This window comes from Gekko japonicus, unplaced genomic scaffold (genome assembly GCF_001447785.1).
Source record: "Gekko japonicus isolate JY-2015 unplaced genomic scaffold, Gekko_japonicus_V1.1 scaffold3137, whole genome shotgun sequence".
Taxonomy (NCBI): Eukaryota; Metazoa; Chordata; class Lepidosauria; order Squamata; family Gekkonidae; genus Gekko; species Gekko japonicus.
In genome coordinates, this window is record NW_015159800.1 from 2072 (window position 1) to 16940 (window position 14869).

Below are 14869 nucleotides of genomic sequence, written 5' to 3' on the forward strand. Positions count from 1 at the left end.
GCAGCCAAGGAGTGTGCAAGGAGCGTCCTGCGAAGGCCACACGGGCCTCGGCACAGGAGATGAGTGGGCGGGGTGTGTGGCCAAGTAGTTTTGGCTAGGGCCTGCCAGGGCTGCAAACCAAGCCATGCTGCAGTTCAGTAGGCTCCAGTTGATCTTCTCCCTCCCACCTGAACCCACCCCAGACTCTCCCCAGGCTCATAGCCTGTGCCTCACCCTTGGCGAGAGCAACAAGTCACCTGCGCTGTCTGGCTGCTTCCTTGCTCACCGGCAGCTGCTACCAGGCATCCCCTTGTTTAAATCTTATTTTTTTTATTATTTTTTTAATTTTTAAAATATTTTTGTGATGTCACAAGTGACATCATGCTCCCCTGGTGCCCCTCATGAACTTTTACACATTTTCTGAGAATTTTGTTTCCACGAAAAGGTTTTGGAACTCTGTTCTGGCACATTCTGCCAGAAAAAAAAAGCTCTGCCCATATGTATGGGGCTCATAGGAAACCTCTCAGAATAAGCTTCTGGGATCAACTCCAATGCAGATTAAAAGGCATAATATAAAAACCTACAATAAAGCTTAAGACATTGCACTGGCTGCCTATAGCATACCAGTTTCACTTCAAGGTACTGGTTCTTACTTTTAAAGCCATATATGGCCAGGAACCTACATACCTGAGGGACCACCTTTCCCCATATGTACCCCAGAGAGTGCTGCGATCAGGGACCCAGAATCGGCTGGTCCTCCAGAGTCTCAAGGAGGTCAGACTTGCAAAAACCAGGGCCAGGGCCTTCTCAGTGGTGGCTCCAATCTGGTGGAATGAGCTCCTGGAAAAAACTAGGGCCCTGTGGGACCTTTTGCAGTTCCGCAGGGCCTGTAAAATGGAGCTCTTCCGCCAGGCTTTTGGAGCCACCACCACTACTAACAACTGACAGCCCATGGTTGAAGAGCCCGGTCTCCCTGGGACCTCCAACAACAGCCTGAGCTTACTGCCTAAGATGCTCGAAGACGACCAAGGAGCTGACTGCGAGATGAGAGAACCAAGTAACAATACCGCTGTGAAACTATTGAAACTAGCACTTTATTATGTTTTACGGTTTTAGCACTGTTTATTTGTATTAACTGATGTTGCCTAATTTTAATTTAATTTATATTATTGTAATTCTTATGTTATTTTATATAAGCCGCCCCGAGCCAGCTCTGGCTGGGAGGGCGGGATACAAATTTTAATAATAATAATAACAATAATAATAATAATGATGATGATGATGAAAATATGCCAGATTAACCACAGCTACAAAACACTGGCTAGTGATTAACTGCAAATTAGTTTATACAACTTGAAACACTTTGTTGTTGGTACACTTAGCTTTCTGTTCTAGTAGTCTTTCGTCCTAAGAAAAAGCTTTACTGAGCACATCAGAACAGACCTATTATTGTTTGAGAGTGTAACAGCTCATACTAACTTACTTAGAAGTTTTGAGAAAGAGTTTTCCTGTATTATTGCATGTCTCTTAATAACATTGTGTCAGTGATTAGTTCACAGATCAGAAAGCTACTGCTTGGCTTTTGGGGCTCAAGTCTTATTTGTCTTGTGGCTAACAATGTAATTTTAATCTAAGTCACCAGGAGTTTCTGCTATAAGGTGTCTGGTAACAGAATGGCAGGGAGAGTCATGAGTCACTGATTTCCATGTGGTATAGCTGCTGATAACAACCATTTGCTACAGTTTTTTTGCAACAGAAGGCAAGTGTTGAAACAGAGTGAGCAGACACAGAATGGACTGTTCAAATCCTTGCTCTGCCGCACAGCTTACTGAGTGACCTCATTAGATCACCACTCTCAGTCTAGCCATGTTTTATGGCTTGTGTGGGACTTGCTCCCAAAAGATTTCAGGCCTCGCCGATCTCTTCCATCCCCCTCCCCCGGCAGCGAGGCCCTACCGGCTTCCAGCTGCCAGGCCTCGCCAATCTCTTCCACCCCCCTCCCTCGGTCTCCTCCCCAGCCACGGCTCCAGCAGCGATGCCCGAACGGCTTCCAACCTCCGGGCCTCGCAGATCTCTTCCACCCCTCCCCCGGTCTCCACCCCCCCCCCCAGCTCTGGTGGCGAGGCCCAAGTGGCCTCGCTGAACTCCTTCTCCCCGCCCCCTGCGGCGAGGCCTGAGCGACTTCCGACCGCCAGTCCGCCGCAGAGCGCCACCACCAATCTCCTCCTGCCCCTTGGCTTCGGCGGTCTCCTCCTCCCTCCCCCCGCTCCTGCGGCGAGGCCTGAGTGGCTTCCAACCATCAGCCCGCCACAGAGTTCCCAGAGTGGCTCTTTTACTTTTGGGGGGATTTAAGTATCCCATTTTTTTCAACTTTTTAGATTTTTGTGCACACCTGGGGACTGACCCAAGTGTGCAGGAAAATCTCCCTGCCCCCCAGGTGCCCCTAATGTGTGGATTTAGATATCTGCATGCAAGGGGTGCCTTCACTATTAGATATATAGATTAGAAGTCAGAGTAACCATACTTGCCATGGAATCCTGGTATTATTAATTGCATATTGAGAAATATATGAATTTGTATGGCTATATGCCAGGGAACCACAGTGCCTAGTGGGACTTTCACCTTTGTTTTCCTCCCACAGCTAAGAATTGGAATTGTATCATAAATCCAGGCCTGTAGCCAGAGGAGCGGGGCAGGCAGTGCCCCTATTGAATCTTCAATGCCTGAACCCCAATCTCCCCCCCTCCACCATCCCCTTTATGTCACTGTGGCCCTCTTTGTGTGGATCACTGTTTCCCCTGCCACCTTTGGAATAAGGCTTGAAGCCGGACTTGTCCTCCAGCTGCTTGAGGCAGTGTGCCTGCCTGATTCTTTGTCCAAGACAGGAAGGCCAGCAGTGCCCATCACATGACTCATGGCTGCCACCCCCACCATGGATGTAAGCTGGTGCCACGGGGCCATCAGGCTCACTGGGCCCCTTTAAAGTGTGCCAAAAAAGGGGGGGAGTTGCCATGGAGTCCAAATGGATCCTGGAGTTTCTTTAATTAATTAATCATTTAATTTGTGTCCCCCTGGAAAAATTCCTGGCTACAGGATTGCGTAAATTCCTTATCAAACTTGGCCAAGTAACAAAACTAAAAGTCCTGCTTTCACATGCACAAACTTTTCTGCTTGTCTGGTCTTGCTGGACTGTGGCCCATTTTATTTAACAATTTTGATTGCTTTGGACCTTTTTCTAACTGCAATTCATGTTAAGATATATTATGTTAGAAGTTCAGAAAGAAGAACACAAGACTACAAATGTTTGCCAGTGTAAACTTTTCCTCAGTTCCCAGGATTTAAGTCACTCAGAGAGCCAACAGTAAAAGGAAAACAAAAACATTTTAGGGATCCAGCAATATATTTAAAGAGAAAAAAATATATATGTGTAATCACAGATGTAAAAATGTAGAGGTTATCAACCATATTTCACATAAGATATGAATTAACTCATTCTGGGAAATGTTAGTGGAAACCAGTTGGAAATGCAGTAGTCAGAATAAATATTTTAAATTAAAAACTCCAACAATTTAGGAATTATGTGATGTGACCATCAATTTTTTCCTGAAAAAGTACCTACAATAGAAATGTGATTAACTGCATACAATCAGTTCTGTCACATTTATGTGGAAGATTCCAAAATTAAAAGCACTACTACAGTGATAGTAAAAGAATGTCAGTTTTCCTTTCATTGAATATACTACAGAGTCCATTCGTAAGAAAAGACCAAAATATGGTGTGCCTTGTGTTGCTCCACTAGAAACAAAAGTTGTTAAAAAGCCAATTTTTTAAAAAAGCCAAAAATTCCCACACATATTGAGAAAGAAATAAACCCCGAGGTTTCATATCCAGTGATTCCTTATAGCAGGCTGACTGACAGTTGATATACAAGCACCCACAGTTGTTATATAAAACATAACACCACTGTATCTTAATAAATCTCTAAAGGATGTCAATAAGCATGGGAGTGTTTTATATATATATGTATCCCCCCAATTTAGGGACCCACTGAACATTAGTGTGATCTCTGTAGGCTGAAAAACTATGAAATGTGTGCATGCACATAACTAACATGAATGGTATCTACTACTAAATCTTGACATGTGAAACATGAATGATGCTAAGGAGAAGAGGTGAGGGTGATGCATAATATAGAGCTAAAAAAACACCAATGATTTTAAATGTAAACTGAAATAAAGAGAATTATTCAAACTAAAGTTGCACTCCCAAAAGCACTTCCCACCAGAAAAATGTCCCTTGAAAAGTCAGTCTAGAAACAACCTTTAAATTTGCCGTCTAGCATTTTATCTCTCTCTGAGAATGCAACCAAACACTAGCAGGCACGGTCCACCTGAAATACCTTTTACTCTGAAGCCAGCATTGCTGAGTTCAGTGAGTCTTGCTTTAGTACAGCAACCTTTAGTATGAAAGTTACCATTTCTATCAGTGGAAAACTCCTGCACCAGGTATGCTCACTTCCTTACCCAGAAACGCTTTATTGAAATCCATGATTTTCATAACAGGTTATTTTTCTTGCATAGCAGAAACAGCCTTTTCATACTTTTTTTAAAAAGTAATGATATGCTTCCATTGTTCTCTCCCAATTCATATGGACCTAGTGGTCATTTTTACTCAATACACACAATATTGGAAATACCATCATCTTTCAGCGTTAAGGTGACCCAAGAACTTATTCCCCATTTAATATACGCTCAATCTCTTCAAGTCTTTTCAGAGCAGCAACTCTTTTTTTCTCAATGTCTTTTATTTCTTTTGTGGATTTCTTTTTTGTCTCTTTGTCTGTGTTGTTTTTCTCTTCGTGCTTTTTGGCTTTTCTTTGCCCTTTGTTTTTATTATTACTGTCTGGGGTCTGAGTGGTTTTCTGTTGATTTTTTACCTCTTTCAAGTTTACAAATGTGGCCTTTTCCCCTTCTGCAGCTTTATTTTTTCCTGTGGGAATCACAGAGGCTTCCCCTGTACCAAATGATGCAATTTTGCTTCGGACGATGCTTAAATGACGCTGGATATATTCCTCATGCGGGGCTAAGGCCAGTGTCTCTACCAGACATTTCTCTGCTTTTAATAAGTCTCGTTCCTCAAAATACACTACACAAAGATTGTGCTTCCCTTGTACATTGTTAGGATCCATTTTCAGAATTTTTTCAAAGCACTCTTTAGCTCCTCTGATATCTTTCTTTTGGTTCATCAAAATATCTCCCTTCAAAATCAAACCTTTGGTATGATCAGGGTAGTATCTCAGCAGCTCTTCCAGGACTGGCAGGGCCTTCAACTCCTTTGCAGTCTGAGAATAAAGTAGTGCCAAATTGAACAAAGCACTTCGGAAGCCAGCCTGTAGCTTTATGGCTTTTTTCATCCAAGTCTCTGCTTCAGCATCTTTTTTGTCATCCATTGCCAACATACCCAAATTAAAATAGCCATTTGCATCCTGAGGCTCTTCTCTTACATAATTTAAAAGCCGTTTCTTGGCTTCAGGCCTCAGTCTAGCATCACCTACAGCAATGGAAGATATATTAGAGATTTTCCTTCAGTTGCATAGATACAAGTATGTACATTAGCTTATCTTCAAAATTGATCACTATTTCAGTTAGCATTATATTAACCTAGAACAGCATTCACAATTTTGGTCACTTTGCAAAAGACACTAAAGGCAGAAAACATTGTATTAAACACACAAGATTGGATTCCCATACAGATTCCCATGGGTTTTCAATGATTTCCCCTCACAGGACCCCCCCTGAAATGCTACTCCTGGGGGACCACCTGGAAGATCTCTGGCAGGGAGGTGGAGGTTTCCCAGGGGACAGGGGAACTGGTGCACGTCAGCCCCTTGCTGACGTGTTGCTGAATGGGTAGGTTCAGGACACACAAGAATTATAGGCCTTAAATGTTTCTAAGATCTGTTTGACTGTCATGGTTTGTCCCAAAGAAACCTGAAAACTGCAGATGTGCAAGATCATCATAGTCTTCAGAAAACTTCAGTTCCCATATTTCTTGGGGGAATTTTATTTTTAGAATAAGAATTTCAAAGGTATGATATGCACACATATGGGACAGAAGACAACGTTTATAAAAATATTATCCATTTTTAATACAGGATAAAGCCTACCTTAGCTATGTGTTGGATAGCTAATCTAGCACATAGTGTCACCACTGCAATTAAGAGATTAATCTGACTTTACCATATACGTTAATAAATAAATCCTAGGCATATCATCTGCCTGTGTTTAATAAAAATTCAGCAGAAAACAAATACATATTAATATTGAAACTCATGTACATGGATGCTGTGGCAGTTGTGGTGTCAGGAAGCTGCTCTGGGCTTGGAGCAGCTTCCCTATGGCTGAGCCAGGTGCAGCTCCAGGCTCCCTGACATCCTCTGACTTCACAGTGGCTGGGCCTGCTGGAGAGCCTCTCGGTGTCCTCTGGCACTGCAGCAGCCAGAGAGCCTCCTTACTGTGGTGGCCACTGACTCACCAGGTAAAGGTGTTGGCTGTGCGTGGGCAGACAAGTGCTTTTTTGGGTGGAGGGAATTTAACCACACCTATGTCTTGTTTGTTTGCGATTTCAGATTTTTCTGAAAACTTGGGGGGTCCCTCCCCAAGTCTGCAGAATAAGCTGTTTAGTGTAAGTGGCTCTGATCCGCAGACTGAGATATCCACAGATGGAGGCCAGACTTTACTATTACATACGTAGATTCCTACAATATGACCCTTCAAAGACAGGTACATCTTATACTCATGTACTCTATAGGCAAATACAAAAAGTAAGTAGTTGACCTCAGCGTGTTATAAAATACTTGACATACACATGAGCTGTAACTGAACCAACATACCAGATTCTTGCATCAGCAGTGCAGAATTAAACAGCGCCAATTTATGATTGGGATTGAGTTCTAATGCCCTGTTGAAGTTGTTCAGAGCTTCGGTTGGATCTTTCAGTTCAATGTAAACAATTGCCAAGTTATACCACAGATCTGCATTGCTCCTATCCAGCTCAAGGGCTCTAAGGTAAGCTTCCTTAGCTTGCATCGGTTTGTTCATTTTTAGAAGCAATTCACCCCTGTTGAAAAATCAAAGTTATTTTTCCACACTCATCTACCTACTGTTTGATATTTATTTGGTGCAAACAGCATATAGAACTGAAAGTGCTGTGCCAGTTGTGCTATGGGAGAACAAGGAGTCAGAGAAAGGAGGTGCAGGAATAACTCTGCAGTACATGCCTCTTTTGCTGGCTCCACAGCAATGTCAATTCACAGTCTGCTGGGCAGGGGGTAAAACTCTTTTCTAGACGACCTTCCTAGTATAAAGGACACACTGTTGCATATAGGACTTCAGTTAAGGCTGTCCTAGACAGAAACCCAGAATGCCATTAACAACAGGTCAGAGAAAGTGCCGGGAGGGAAGAGCAGCACACAACGCTGAAATACAGATGGCAGCATCAGCAGTTTACAAATGTACTTTTCTTAAGAACATAAGAAGAGCCCTGCTGGATCACACCAGTGGCCAACCAATTCCTCTGGAGCACCAACAACAGGACACAGAAGCCAAGGCCTCCTGGCACTGGGATTCAGAGGCTGACTGTCTCTGAATGTGGAGGTTCCCCTCAGTCACCATGGCTAATAGCCACTGATAAGACCTATCCTCCATGAATTCCCCCTTTAAAAGATGCCTGCTCCTGTGGCCATCACTACATCCTCTGGTAGCAAATTCCACATTTTAACCACTCTCTTCAGACACTTCTTGCAGCCACTTTGCTGGAAATCTCCATTTCAGATCACACTGCACATACAAATCAGGAGTTTTCTTTGCTGGACTTGATTTTATGAACAGTTGATCTCCCAGTTTGAATATTTTTTTATTCATTTGTACTCTGCCTATCTCCCCAATAGGGACCCAAAGCGGCTTACGTAATTCTTCTCTCCTCAGTTTTACACTCCCAACCACCATATGAGAAAGATTAGGTTGAGTGTATGTGACTGGCCCAAGGTCAAGCAGCAAGTACAGTAGAGATTCAAACCTGGTATAGTCCTATAGTCTAACTCTAACCATTACACCCCACTGGCTGAAGAACAGCTTTTCTGTTTCCCACACTATGAGTTTTCTTGTAGTTCTTCTTAAAATTCTTAATACTCTTGCCAGTTCTCCACATGCCAAACGCAACCCACATGTTGGTTTTCTAATTATGGACTTTCTGTATTTTTTCTTTAATGAATTTTCCTGGTGATGTTTACCATTTCAGGTGACATGATGGAGAGTTTCCTCCTATGAACTCTCTCCAACTTTGCTTTCTACCAGTCTAAGACAAAATTGTTAATCCAAAATAGATTTGCTTCCCTTTTTTCTGAAGTTTACTTTCATTTCAGTTGAAAATCTGGCAGAAGCAATCACTGAACTGTTTAAAAAACAAAACCTTTCAAAGAAAAATCTTTGTTTGTTTAAAGTGCCATCTGGAAGGTGAAATGTGCTCATTTAACTATGCCTGGAGAAAAACGTTCAGTGTGGACAGTCGAAAGAACTAGGGTGTAGAATTCTGTATCTTGGAAGGAAAAAGACAACCCAAACTGCTTATAAGAAAGATCTGAACTCTTAAAATGTGTCTTTATGCCCTACTCGGCTATGGAAGAGTTCCTTCAAAGTCTTCTAAACGTTGTTCATGGCTTAGGTAAGAAACAAAAGGTGCAACGACAATGAAATAATTTGCCAAGACATTCCATTTCCTACTGGGATTCATTAAGTCCCTGCAAACAGTATTATTTAACACGTAGTGGCTGCGGTCACACGCAACATTAGCCACGCAAGAGATACGGAAGACAAGCGGAGTTTCCGGTCGCGATCTCACCAGCACATCTGGGAAGCGTAGCGCTTCCGTGGCACAACTGAGGCTTCCTGCCGAAAAAGCGCAGCAAAAAACTAGTACCTTGGAGGTACTAGTTTCCAGAAACTGCGGGGCAAGGGCGGGCGTCTGATCGCGTTTCCGGTGGTATCCGGCGCCCGCCCATGTCCCCTTGCGGAAAAGGGTTTTTTTTTCCCGACGTCTCCGTGGATGCGCACACGCACCCAACGGAGCATGCGCATTCGTAGTGTACACAAAAAAAGAAAACCAGTTCGCCGCGCCGCGCGCTTCTTCATTGCGCGCAGGCGTGTGTTGTGATCGGCACCTCTCCCTTGCCATGGAACCTCCACAGTACCTCCACAGAACCTCCACAGTAGGTCTGATCGCTTTACTGCATGTTATTTTGCCCCGGGGCAAACAGCCACACTTCTCCTCTGCAGTTTCCTGCCCGTGTGGCAGGGGCCAGTGTCAAGCAAACCGAGCACTGGCTTCCAGGGGCTGAAGCTTGCCCAGCTCCTTGAAGCTCAGCAGGGTCATCCAGCTCTGCTGTTCAACTCACATGGGGTCTTTCTTGGGAAATTTAGCCTTTCAAGTGCCACAAGGCTCTTCTGTTTTCTTTTCTTATAGCTGACTGGAAGAAGTAACACCGAACTGGCCCTTTTAATAGTACATTCCTAACCCATTAACTCCTCTTTCTTGTTATCTAAACTGTGCCCAGGAGAAAACCAGCTCTGAAGCAAGACTGGAAGTCTACAGCAATACATTCCTAGTCCTCCAAAAAGGACTGGAATTGAGCCCCAATTATGAGGGGTAGGAAACTCTACTTTTAATGTCCCTGGTAATATGCCTAAAGGGAATCAAAACTGTAAGTGGTTATGCTGCCTACTGATTTAAACATGTACCTCTTCCTCAAACACTTGGAGGGCATCAGTGAAGGACTCCTGCCATGGTGTGAAGTGTGGTTCAGGTCTAGTTGCACTAGAGCAGGTTCAAGAAATGATTTTGTCAAGAATCTCACTGGGCGTCACCATCTCAACTTAACTTACCTCACAGGGTGAGAACAGTAAAGGAAGAAGGGAGGAGATTTGTACACCAGCTCCTCATTGGTAGAAGGGTGGGATAAAACACTGGATTGTTTGGTATCTTATGTCTGGGATACGCCCTAGAAAAAAAGATAACTAGGTGCCAGAGGCTACTGTCAGAATGTATCATACTTGAGGATATATTACCATTTTCCTAGCAAGGCCACTGTTCCCTTGTTATAGCAGGGCAATTGGGGACTGGAAAAGGCATTTAACAGGCTCCATCAGATGAAAAAGAGTTGTCCATGATGACCTGCCACAATACCGCTAAGGTACTGGGGAGAGGTGGCTCTGTGAGCATTTTCCACCAAACCACCACTTTTTTGGGACTTAGCAAACATTATTATCTTGCAGTCCACATTATACAGCAACATTAACATAGATCTGAGTAATGCTACCAACAATTCCCAGGTGCTCAATTGGGAAGGCCTGAGAGTTAATGTGCGATGGAAAAAGTGGCAGCTTGCAAATAAAGCTGGGGGGGGGAGTGGTCTTCAGCCACCATATGGTATTTACAAGTGCTATAGGCATCCAACACAGAAGCTGTTAGATGGGTTGGTCAAGCATCCAAAAGTTTTCCTGGTTGCTGGTAATCAGGCAAGCCATGAATTACATGGAACCTGTGCCGGTTTGGTATTAGGCATGGACTTGGGCTTTTGAAAGGTTTAAGAACCATCGGGAAGAAGAGCCGCACCAATGAAGCCAAGGAACGAAGAAGCAAAACTGTGATGCTGTGGGAATGAGAACCATTGGAGAAACAAGTTTTGTGTGCTCAGAGTTCCGTTTAAGAATATAGAGGTACCTGCTTATGTATGCCTGTTTGAAATCTGGCCTCATGCTAATTGCTTGGCGATACAACTGATCTGCTTCTTCCAGGCGAGACTCGTTTGCTCGAATCAAATTTGCGAGATTTATGTAAACATTCAGATGATTAGGAGCAACCCGTGCAGCGTATTTTTTTCCTGGAATAATCTGACAGCAGAAAAACTACATCAGGTCTACAGATATCAACTAGAGGTTACTAAATCAAAACTGCACTGAAGTACAGCTACAAAAACTTATGCTGAACAGGTTCTTGTGAACAGGGGTTTCTTCCCCCCAAAGAAAGTCTACAAAACAAAGCTATTTTGAATCGAAGGCACATTTTTGTTAGTGCAAAAAGCAAATATTCTACTGAAGAGGCAAGCAATGCAAGACCTACAGGCCATAGGACCACTTACGACTTTTATTCTTCAGAAGTTTATACTTCAGAAGTTTCTGGGCCACATAATTATTGAGGAAAGCAAACAGGAAAGTAGAGGAGTTTAATGTTTTTTTTTTTTTTTGCAGGGACTCCGTTTGTTGGAGATTCGTCATATTGCTTAATGAATTCATAAAAAATAAAAAGCAAAGCAGATGAAAGCTAAATCTTCATGCTCAGAGCTACCACCTTTCATTTCAATTTGATACATTTTGACACTCTATATCACAACTGTAATTTAACATGTTCTTTGAAATTTCAGAAAAGTTCTGCAGATATTTTTAAGTCAGGATACTGTGGCTGTTCCAAACTGCTAATATGAAGGGGGAAAGATTATATGCTGCTTTTATAATGCTACTGCCCATTATTCCACTGAAAGTTCTCAAACTAACTGCTTTTTACAAATTATTTTACTTCTTACCTGTGGCATCAGTGATTTTGCAACCAAATAGGATTCTTCAGCTTCTTTGGTTCTGTTTAAATTTTTGTAAGTTCTTCCAACGTTCATATGGGCACCAATATCATCTTCAGATTACAGGGAGGGAAAAAAGACATGTATTTCATTTTTTTCTAAAAATCTTTCCCTGAGAAATAGTAGTGAATAGTTAATATCATCTTAAGTATCATCCCAAGAAATATTAAAGGGCAAGGTAAAAATGGCATCACAGATGCTCCTATTTATCACTTACAGTTGTAAGATAACCAAAAGCAGTCACTACAAAAAGAACTTTTTAATATGGTCCATTTTAAACCTGTCACTCTGCATGGTTTGTTCTTGAAAGACATGGCCACTTTGCCAATGCAGTAACTTCACATGCAGTGAGAGTCCACAACTCGAACTGCTATATTTAACAAGAGGCAGGCAATGGTAAACCACCTCTGTTCATCTGTTGCCCTGAATACCCTACAGGGTTACTGCGAGTCAGCTACAACTTGACAGCACTTTCCACCATCAAGTACTTTCTAATCATAACCCACTTTGGAAGAACTTCGCCAGAACCATCATAACCTTTTCTTTTCTTGCACTGCATATTTTGTTCCGTTACTAACCCTTAATCTCCCCCCCTTCTGAGAGTATCTGTATGGCACCTAACTAAATAGTAAAAGTAATAATTGAGATACTACACAAACACAATTCTAGCCACAATCTCACGGCCTGCCTGGGGCTTTTGCCAATCCTCATTCAGCTGCTGGTTCCAGAGTGGATCATTTACGAGAGTCACCAAACCACTCTTAACCTGCCTTTAAATATAAAGAGCATCCAAATGATGCCCCCTCCCCTCAATCCTCTGAGAAGTCCTCCCCCCAAATCAGGAATTCTCTGGATTGGCTGCCAATAAACTAAGATCAGCTATATTTTGAACAGAGAATGGGAGAAGCCTTAAGATTCTGGTTCTACCCATAAAATGGAGGGGGAGGGGGAGTTCCTGAGACACATGCTTTGTGTGAATGACCTAAAAAATAAAGCAAAAGTAGATGTCAACAATGACATTTCCTTTCAATGATTGATCTGATATATTTTTTTATAATATATTTATTGAGCTTCCAATTTATAAACAGTAACATAATAGCTTATAGACAATAACATCATCAAAAGTTGACATGTCTGGTATATATTGTTTTGTGATTATAAATAAATAAAAGGTTAAAAAAAAAGAGTTGACATATCAACCAGAAATACTTTTAACAGCAACTAAATCAAATAAGAAATTTTCTAGTATTCCCAAATTCATTCCATTAGTCAACCACTGAGTACTAATCTCTACATATGGCATTCATCAAACTCCATACCACCAATCTGATTTGGTGCCAAATTTTAACCATCTCAAACCATCCATTACTCAGGAGTCACCTAACCATTCCTCACTACAACTACAACTACATTCTAATAGATCTCATTTAATCCAATAAGCTATAAATGACTTATTTTTAATATAAACATATATATTGTAAGAATTTATTTTATTTGTATGCATTTTATCATTTTCTCCACTTGCTTGGATTTTCAAAATTAACATCCGCCCCCTCTGAGGTATTTCTTCATACAGTTATTTTACTATTGTAATATTCCTTACGTCCCTTCATTTTTTTTACTAATTTCTTATATACCTTTATTTTCATCCCCAGCCACTTCATTGAAAATTAGTGCTTTAACTAATCACTTTTCAACACCTTTCCAGACTCTTCCACATTTTACATTCATTCACACTTACACATACACCTAATTATTTACTAAACATGAATTAATTATAATTTATATAATATTCCCTGTCTAAATCCAATTTATAAATTTCCATTAAACTTTCATCTCCACATTTATTTACTATTTTAGCCTTTAACCTTCCCTTCCATTATCTTCACCCTCTATTATCACCACCCCCCTACATCACCAACCACTATAACTTTTTATAAACTTTCCATAATCAGGTTCTTCCCGTTGAGCAAGTGTCCACAAAAATTTATAGATTAATCTTTCCATATATCTTCATTCTCCTTCTAAATATCTGTAGCCTTTTCCCTCGTAGCAACATGTGTCTATGCTTCCGTTCCTTGAATGTATGATAAATTTTCTCCAATCTGTTTCCATTAACTCTCAGCAAATCATGTTCCATTTTTGTAATGTCCCCTTTAAATTTCCACTTACGCAGTCTTTCCTTTCTGTATTTCCAGCCTTTTTCTCTCTTAGAATGTTTGTTTTGCACACACTTTGTTGGTATTCCCATCCTTGCTTTTTTCATGTTTGTTGACTTCTTTCTCAATACTTGGGTTGGTGGGAAAGAAGGGGGCAAAATCTCAACCTAGTTTTTTCTTTGCAGACACCCCCCACTTTCCTTTGGGCTCTTAGTAGATTGTTCCAGTTCCTCCTTATATTCTGGTTCAGCTTGTAGATTGTTAGCTTTACCCAATAAACTTGCACAGGGATCTTCTATTCCTTTCTGAATTGCTTCCCTCAATATTTTTTTTAATTGTTCAATCGATAAGTCTTCTACCAAAACATTTTCATGTATCTCCTCTTCCTCCTCTCCTGCATTGGACGCCATTTTAATTGTCCCGTTAAAATTAATCACTAATAATTCCAGTCTAAAGAGTCTTTTAGTTCCCTCCAAAATCTATTAAGTAGCCTCACGCGAGATTGTCACCAAGGTTCCCCTGTAGAAAAATAAATTTACAGAAACAGTCCATCCTCTCCAGTATGTTTTCTGGCCGCTATATCTTTCCATTCCAAGCAATTCAGTTCAGGGTACTTTCACTTCCACTCTTCTTTTCTCGTTGATTTTAAGCACTCACAGTTAGGTTTTTTTTGTGTTCCTTCTCTTATACTGCTGTAGTTGTTTTAATCCATTCGTTATTTATTAAAAAAGGGTGGCTGCGGCTATCTGGAACATGGTGGCCATGTTCCATCCCAAATGCCGCTCCAGCTTCGGGGCAAATAAGTGGTCACCCCCCCGTCTTGCCAGAACGGAAGGGGCCAAAAACGAAAGCCCCCTGCTCCAGACCTCTCTCCGGGAGATCTGGTGAAGTCCTCCCGGCAACTGGAAGGCTCCAAATGGAGCGGCAGAGGATCGGGTGGCTCGGAGCAACCAATGACTGATCTGATATTGAGTGCCTTGTTATTGTTCAGTCCTTTGGGCTGGAGCCAAGGATGGCATATTCTCACAGAATGCTAGTGTTGGGG

The 14869-nt window shown here is 41.8% G+C and overlaps 1 protein-coding gene across 1 annotated transcript in view; it reads right to left on the reverse strand.

Annotated features, from left to right (window-relative positions):
• Positions 1-3710: 3710 nt before the first annotated feature.
• Positions 3711-14869, reverse strand: part of TMTC3 (transmembrane and tetratricopeptide repeat containing 3) — a 42066-nt gene continuing 30907 nt past the window's right edge. Inside the window, exons 12-15 of the mRNA XM_015407397.1 lie at positions 11615-11718; positions 10756-10925; positions 6872-7098; positions 3711-5529 (exon numbers count right to left, since the gene is read on the reverse strand). Of these exons, the coding sequence (XP_015262883.1) occupies positions 4709-5529; positions 6872-7098; positions 10756-10925; positions 11615-11718 (1322 nt within the window). The 3' untranslated portion in view covers positions 3711-4708. The remainder of the gene's footprint in view (positions 5530-6871; positions 7099-10755; positions 10926-11614; positions 11719-14869) is intronic.